Source organism: Colobus angolensis, unplaced genomic scaffold, assembly GCF_000951035.1.
Source record: "Colobus angolensis palliatus isolate OR3802 unplaced genomic scaffold, Cang.pa_1.0 Scaffold78, whole genome shotgun sequence".
NCBI classification, from domain to species: domain Eukaryota; kingdom Metazoa; phylum Chordata; class Mammalia; order Primates; family Cercopithecidae; genus Colobus; species Colobus angolensis.
The window spans coordinates 7,158,599-7,166,021 of record NW_012121598.1 but is presented as its reverse complement, the minus strand read 5'-3'; the positions used below and the strand labels follow the sequence as shown (position 1 = coordinate 7,166,021).

Genomic DNA, 7,423 nt, shown 5'->3' with positions numbered 1-7,423 from the left:
TTAGCCAGGATGGTCTCGATCTCCTGACCTCGTGATCCGCCCATCTCGGCCTCCCAAAGTGCTGGGATTACAGGCTTGAGCCACCATGCCCGGCCATATTCATTAATTTATATTATTTATTTATGAGACAGAGTCTCGCTCTTTATTTATTTATTTGTTTTTGAGACAGAGTCTTGCTGCATCGCCCAGGCTGGAGTGCAGTGGTGCGATCTCAGTCCACTGCAACCTCCGCCTCCCAGGTTTAAGTGATTCTCCTGGCTCAGATTCCCGAATAGCTGGGATTACAGACATACGCCACCAAGCCTGGCTAGTTCTTTTATATTTTTAGTACAGATAGGGTTTCACCATGTTGGTCGAGCTGCTCTAGAACTCCTGACCTCAGGTGATTTGCCTGCCTCGGCCTCCCAAAGTGCTGGGATTACAGGCATGAGTCACTGCACCCGGCCACATCCCTCATTTATCTCACCTGTATGGCCTATTGGCAGATTGATCTTGGAAATGACTGGTTATCTTACACCGAATCAAATAATGACTATATTAGCAGCTGCTATTTCATATATATTTCTTTGAGACAGTCTCACTCTGTCACCCAGGCTAGGTCACAAGGATTGTGAGAAATATATTATTAAGCAGAGAAGGACATGTATCCTTCAAAAGCTGTAGGCAGGGCCAGGTGTGGTGGCTCACACCTATAATCTGAGCACTTTGGAAGGCCAAGGTGGGTGGATCACCTGAGGTCAGGAGTTTGAGACCAGCCTGGGCAAATGCTTTTTTCCCCTTCATATTAATATGTAAGGACAAACAGAAACAGTTTGCTTTTACTTGGCACCCCTCATTAGACCAATGGTACCCCTTACTAGACCAATGAAACCCTTTGGTCTGAGGCAACAATCTTGCCTCATAGCTACATGGACTTACCTATATATTTTGCCATATGGAGTCTGCAAAAATCCTGACCATCTTGATGTTCCACATGTCACACTGGTCCACTGCAGCGATGACATTATGCTGATGGTATCTGATCTGATGAGTAGGAAATAACTGTACTTTAGATGCCTTAGTAATCAGCCCTCAGCATGCAAACCAGAGAGTGGGAGATAATCCCCATCAAAATTTAGGGGCATGCCACCTCAGTGGAGTTTCTGGGGGACTAATGGTCTGGAGCATGTCTGGATAGCCCCTCCAAAATGAAGGATATGGTGCTGTACCTTAAACCACCTACCAGTGCAAAATAATGCTTGGTGGATCTTTCTGGATTTAGGAGCCAGCGTACACTTTATTTCATTGTGCTACTTTGACCTTTTGCCAAGTAAGGCAGAGATGCTACCTGTTTTAAGTGAGGACCAGAATAAGAGACTGTTCTGCAGTAATTCCAGGTTATAGGGCAAACTGCTCTTCCACTTCGGCCTAATAACCCAGCATATCTGATAATGCTTAGTGTGTCTGTGGCAATTATCACTGCTGTCTGAACCCTGTGGTTAGAATCAGCAAGAGAACTGAGTACAGGTCTCTAGGGGTTTGAAACATATCCACGTCCTTTTCTGTAGACAGTCTTTTTTTTTTTTTTTTTTTTTTGAGACGGAGTCTTGATCTCCTGACCTCATGATCTGCCTGTCTCAGCCTCCCAAAGTGCTGGGATTACAGACGTGAGGCACCACACCCGGCCTAGACAGTCCCTTTTAACACTTAATCATGGAACATCAAGTAACCACACAGGCTGAGCTTCTCAGAATGAACTGGGCATTTTCTGTCCCAGGAAGCTGTAAGATTGGGCATATGTATGGCAGTCTTTTACCAATCTATCATCTGGGCTCAATGAGGTCTAGAAGGCATGAGAAGGTTTCTTGTATAGGTGGCTCAGGCTCCCTTAATACAGACTCTTGCTGAATTGTCTCTTCTGTCCCCTTCTCCAAAAGCAAAAAGCCTGGTTTCAAATATCCTCAATTTATTTACTCATTTGTTCAGTCCCCAATATGCAAATAATAAAATGACTATGGCTGTCTGCTCAGCTCTGGGCCATACACAGTGGCCATGCAGGTCAAGTTCCCATTTAATTTATAGCTCAGAAAGCTCTACTCATATTGAGAATTAAAAAGATTCCAGTACCTAGAGTTTAAGAAAGGGGCAGCAACTGCAAATATCTTGAAGAAAACACCCAAAAAACTCCAACTGAATGAAATACTATGTGCTCATGTGTACTTTGCCAAATGATTTAAGATTTGACACAAGATTTGACACAAATTAGGCTGGGTGTGGTGGCTCACATCTGTAATCCCAGCACTTTGGGAGGCTGAGGAAGGTGGATTACTTGAGGCCAGCAGTTCAGGACCAGCCTGGCCAACATGGTGAAATACTGTCTCTACTAAAAATACAAAAATTAGCTGGGTGTGGTGGCGCACGCTGGTAATCCCAGCTGCTCTGGAGGCTGAGGCAGGAGAATTGCTTGAACCTAGGAGGCGGAGCTTGCAGTGAGCCGAGATCGTACCACTGTACTCCAGCCTGGGCAACAGAGTGAGACTCCATCTCAAGAAAAAAAAAAAAAAGATTTGACACAAATGTGGGTAAACATGGACAAAATAGGCTTCTATGAACATTCTTGCACAGTGCAGATACATTCAGTGTTGGGCTGGTCTTGAGCAGCACTGTTGTCAAATGCTGTTAAGCACTCTTTCTGTTTTGGTTCAGAATTTTGCTACCTTGTTGCTACACATTTCAGCCAGGAGCCCTGGCAGGTAGGTGCTGGTTAACAGATGTCTTTGTTAGAGAGTCACAGTCATAATCAAAGCTACCATCAAATACTTTGTGACAGCTTGGGGGATTAAAACAAGGGAAAAGAGTCAGCATAACTCTATTGCAAATGTCTTTCTTAAACTTTATAAAATTGTACAAATTATGCATCTAGCTATTCACTACTCCTGGTACATTAAACTTACTGAGCCGCGGTGTTTTTTTGTTTTTTTTTTTGAGACGGAGTCTCGCTCTGTCGCCCAGGCTGGAGTGCAGTGACATGATTTTGACTCACTGCAATCTCCACCTCCTGGGTTCAAGCAATTCTCGTGCCTCAGCCTCCCAAGTAGCTGTGATTACAGGCGTGTGCCACTACGCCTGCCTAATTTTCGTAAGTTTGGTAGAGATAGGGTTTTGCCATGTTGACCAGCCTGGTCTTGACTCCTGACCTCAGGTGATCCACCCGCCTCAGCCTCCCAGAGTGCTGGGATTACAGGCATGAGCCACCACATCTGGTCATGACTCAGACATGGTGACTAGGAAGATAGCCCTAAGCAATGGTGCTTTTCATGTTCTAGTAATGCACACATTTTGGCCCTGGCTCCTGATACCACAAGTTTCTTTTATGTACTTAGGCTCTCTTATGGATGCATCACTTTTAAAAGCCAGGAATTTAGGAAAGGTTCACAACATTTTTATAGAACCTTAAGCTTTTTAAAGGGTAAACACTAGTAAAACTTCTCTAAAGAACTGGTCGGGCGCAGTGGCTCAAACCTGTAATCCCAGCACTTTGGGAGGCCATGGCGGGTGGATCACTTGAAGTCAGTGGTTTGAGATCAGCCTGACCAACATGGTGAAACCCTGTCTCTACTAAAAATACAAAAGTTAGCTAGGCATGGTGGTGTGTGCCTGTAGTCCCAGCTACTCGGGAGGCTGAGACAGAAGAATCGCTTGAACTCGGGAGGCGGAGGTTGCAGTGAGCCAAGGTCGCATCATTGCACTCTAGCTTGGTTGAGAGAGTGAGACTCTATCTCAAAAAAAAAAAAAAAAAAAACCCCGAAAACAAATCACTCTCAAACTCAGCACTTAACAACAACAAGCATTTACTATTATCATGCTGATTCTGAGGATTAGGAATTCAGGAATGGCTTACCTTTTAACCACCAACTCTGCCTCTTCCTTTCTCCAAAGACACTCTAGTTAGTTAAGCTTCTGAGAACCTGGCTTAGGGAGCCAGTTTGAGGTTGGTTTAATGGAGATTTGTTTTATGAAGCTTGGGACTATGTTGAAGTGGTGGACCAAGAACTGTGTAAAGAACTTTAGTTGGAAAAATTAATACTGTGCATTTCCCCCCAACACCAAAGATCCTAGTGGGACCATGGATCTGTTTGGAGATATAGACGACATTTCTTCTGAGAGTGATGAGGGCAATCAACCACCTACTCCAGGACAGCTGGTTGTAAGTACAATCACCAATATCAAACAATCCCATTATTCAAAGCTAAAAAAAGAAAGCTTCAGAGGCTGATGAGTCTGTCTCTCTCATGTTGAGAGAGGACGTGATTAGCCGAACATCTGATGAATAGGTGACTTTCTTAGCTATATTGGGAATTTCTGGATATCAGAAGGCACAGAAGGAACTACTCAGAATAAGGCTGATGCCAAACTTTAGGGGCTAGACTAATATAAAACAATATAAAAATATAATATAAAAACCTTTGATTTAAAGGTTTTTCTTATTCAAGCCTATGACAAGAAGCATGAGCGATGCTGATATTCTCTGATTTTAATAGTTGTCTAGTATTGATGGGGTGAATAATTTCATACTTCTGTTGCTGAATATGTTATGCAAAATACATCAATAAAATAGATACTTTTTTCTACTAATGTTGGCTAACGGATCCTGTTTTCCCGTGTTTTTTTTCTGTTTTGTTTTGTCTTGCTTTTTTTTTTTTTGAGACGAAGTTTCAAAGATTACAGGCATGAACCACCATGCCCAGCCTGTTTTGCTTTTTGTAGGCATGAGGTGAGGTTTTAGGGAGAAGCTTGGAAGAATTGCTGACTGTTTTGTCCCTAAAGTGAAGTGTAAATGTACTTCCCAGCCAGGCGCGCTAGCTCACGCCTATCATCCCAGCACTTTGGGAGGTCAAGGTGGGCAGATCACCTGAGGTCAGGAGTTTGAGACCAGCCTGACCAACATGGTGAAACCCTGTCTCTACTAAAAATACAAAAATTAGCCAGGCATGGTGGTGCAGGCCTGTAATTCCAGCTACTCAGGAGGCTGAGGCAGGAGAATCGTTTGAACCGGGGAGGTGGAGGGTGCAGTGAGCCGAGATCACGCCACTGCACTCCAGCCTAGGTGACAGAGTGAAGACTCTATAAAAAAAAATAAAACAAACAAACAAAACATTACTCCCTGTCAAACCTGCATCTGCCTAGTGCAGGACGAGTAAAGCTAGCACATTTCTAATGTCTTCAAGCTCTCACATTATGATTCCTTTCTTAGGATGAACATGGAGTGCCTCAGGACCAGCAGGAGGAAGAGCCAATTTCTGAAACCATAATAGAAGAAGAAATTCCCAGTATCAACTCTGATTTAGGAAATGAATTGTATTTTGTTAAATTACCCAAGTTTCTCAGTATAGAACCCAAGTAAGAGGACTGATTAAAATTTTCAAGATATTAAAAAAATATGTAGCCGGGCGCGGTGGCTCAAGCCTATAATCCCAGCACTTTGGGAGGCCGAGACGGGCGGATCACCAGGTCAGGAGATCGAGATCATCCTGCCTAACATGGTGAAACCCCGTCTCTACTAAAAACTACAAAAAAAAAAAACTAGCCGGGCGAGGTGGCGGCGCCTGTAGTCCCAGCTACCCGGGAGGCTGAGGCAGGAGAATGGCATGAACCCGGGAGGCGGAGCTTGCAGTGAGCTGAAGATCCGGCCACAGCACTCTAGCCTGGGTGACAGAGCGAGACTCCGTCTCAAAAAAAAAAAAAAAAAAAAAGTGTAGAATAAATATTTTTTTCTTATTTATCATAAGTTTGCTAATCACAAAGATGGGAGATTTCTCATATAACTTTGAAAAAAATAAATCTAGGATGTGCTGTGGTAGAAAACTGAATCACTATAGAGACAGAATTTTAATGCTAATAATTTTTCTAGCATTTTGGCACTTTCTTTTACATAAACAGATCACAATGGATGAAGGTGTTTCTCCCTAGTATAAAGCTGACAAATCAGAAAATAAGAGTGACAAAGTCTGCTAGAGAAATCACAAATGTTGTGGCCGGGTGCAGCGGCTCATGCCTGTAATCCCACCACTTTGGGAGGCCGAGGTGGGCAGGCACTTGAGGTCAGAAGTTTAAGACCAGCCTGGGCAAAATGGTGAAACCCTGTCTCTACTAAAAATACAAAAATTAGCTGGGCGTGGTGGCTCACGTCTGTAATCCCAGCTACTTGGGAGGCTGAGGCGTGAGAATCTTTTAAATCCAGGAGATGGAGGTTGCAGTGAGCCGAGATTGTGCCACTGCACTCCAGCCTGGGTAACAGAGTGAGACTCTGCCTAAAAAAAAAAAAAAAAAAAAAAATGTTCAATGCAAAAGCCATTGTGAATCTAGAAAAGACAATTATTTTGTACTACAAAATAGTGTCAGTGGGTATGATTCACTAAGGTACATGCATGCAAGCTCTTGTGCTTAACCCATTTTCTTTAAAAAATATGGGAAGACCATGTGTTACCTATACTTTGGAAGACATATTTCATCAAATAATATTTTGAATTGTTAGTTGCATTTGAATTTTATTTCAGGCAATATGTTTTAGAAACAAATTTAAAGAAAGCATGGTAATATGCATACTTCTTTGAAGGTTTACATGAAGTTATCTGTCTACTGTGATTTCTGGAAACACATGGGGACACATTGTAGGGATGATTAAATATAATATTAATCATATTCCTTACTAAATATGGCTAACATGATGTTAAAAACACAATTTGTAGGCCTTTTGATCCTCAGTTTTATGAAGATGAATTTGAAGATGAGAAAGTGCTTGACGAGGAAGACAGAATCAGGTTAAAATTAAAGGTACCATCCCACACTTTATTCCTTTTAAGTTTTTCCTTTTATAAAGTAAAGCAGGGATGACAACGTGAGACTTGAGCTTGGAAAATCCTCTTATGTTTCTTGTTCAATAGCTCTTTAGACCTAGGAATTAAAACACCTTTTGAGAATATTTTTATGGGAGGAGGTATGTGCCCTTTCTTATCCCTGTAGAATTGTCACTTTCTTCTTTTGGTTGCAATTATGCTTTTTTTGACATAAGTAAACATTTTTGAAAATTGTTAGCTACTTCCTTCAGGATAAATAATAATAAGTCATATGGAGCTGACTCCACATTTTACAGTGGGTAGATCTTGGTGATTTCCCACAGTAGAAATGTCTCAACTCTTCATGGATATTCAAACTATGCACAAAAGAGACCCTGTCATTAGGTGGTTCCTCTCTTGAAGGCCTGGGACTGCAAAGCACAACTGCTTTCACAGGCATGTTGTTCTTCCTTAAGGGGGTTTCCTTTAAAACAATGTTTTTTTAAATTTAAAACTTTTGCCGGGCGCGGTGGCTCAAGCCTGTAATCCCAGCACTTTGGGAGGCCGAGACGGGCGGATCACGAGGTCAGGAGATCGAGACCATCCTG

At 42.5% G+C, this 7,423-nt stretch overlaps 1 protein-coding gene and 1 long non-coding RNA gene across 2 annotated transcripts in view; one reads left to right on the top strand and one right to left on the bottom strand.

Moving 5' to 3' along the window:
• The window catches only part of LOC105502223, a 13,204-nt gene extending 12,149 nt beyond the window's left edge, over positions 1–1,055 (bottom strand). Inside the window, exon 1 of the long non-coding RNA XR_001000301.1 lies at positions 919–1,055. This is a non-coding gene — a long non-coding RNA (uncharacterized LOC105502223). The remainder of the gene's footprint in view (positions 1–918) is intronic.
• A 938-nt stretch (positions 1,056–1,993) lies between these two features.
• LOC105502254 (RNA polymerase-associated protein LEO1-like) overlaps positions 1,994–7,423 on the top strand; it is a 12,183-nt gene continuing 6,753 nt past the window's right edge. The window contains exons 1-5 of the mRNA XM_011928655.1: positions 1,994–2,037; positions 2,686–2,732; positions 4,092–4,186; positions 5,234–5,379; positions 6,729–6,813. Coding sequence (XP_011784045.1) covers positions 1,994–2,037; positions 2,686–2,732; positions 4,092–4,186; positions 5,234–5,379; positions 6,729–6,813 — 417 coding nt within the window. The remainder of the gene's footprint in view (positions 2,038–2,685; positions 2,733–4,091; positions 4,187–5,233; positions 5,380–6,728; positions 6,814–7,423) is intronic.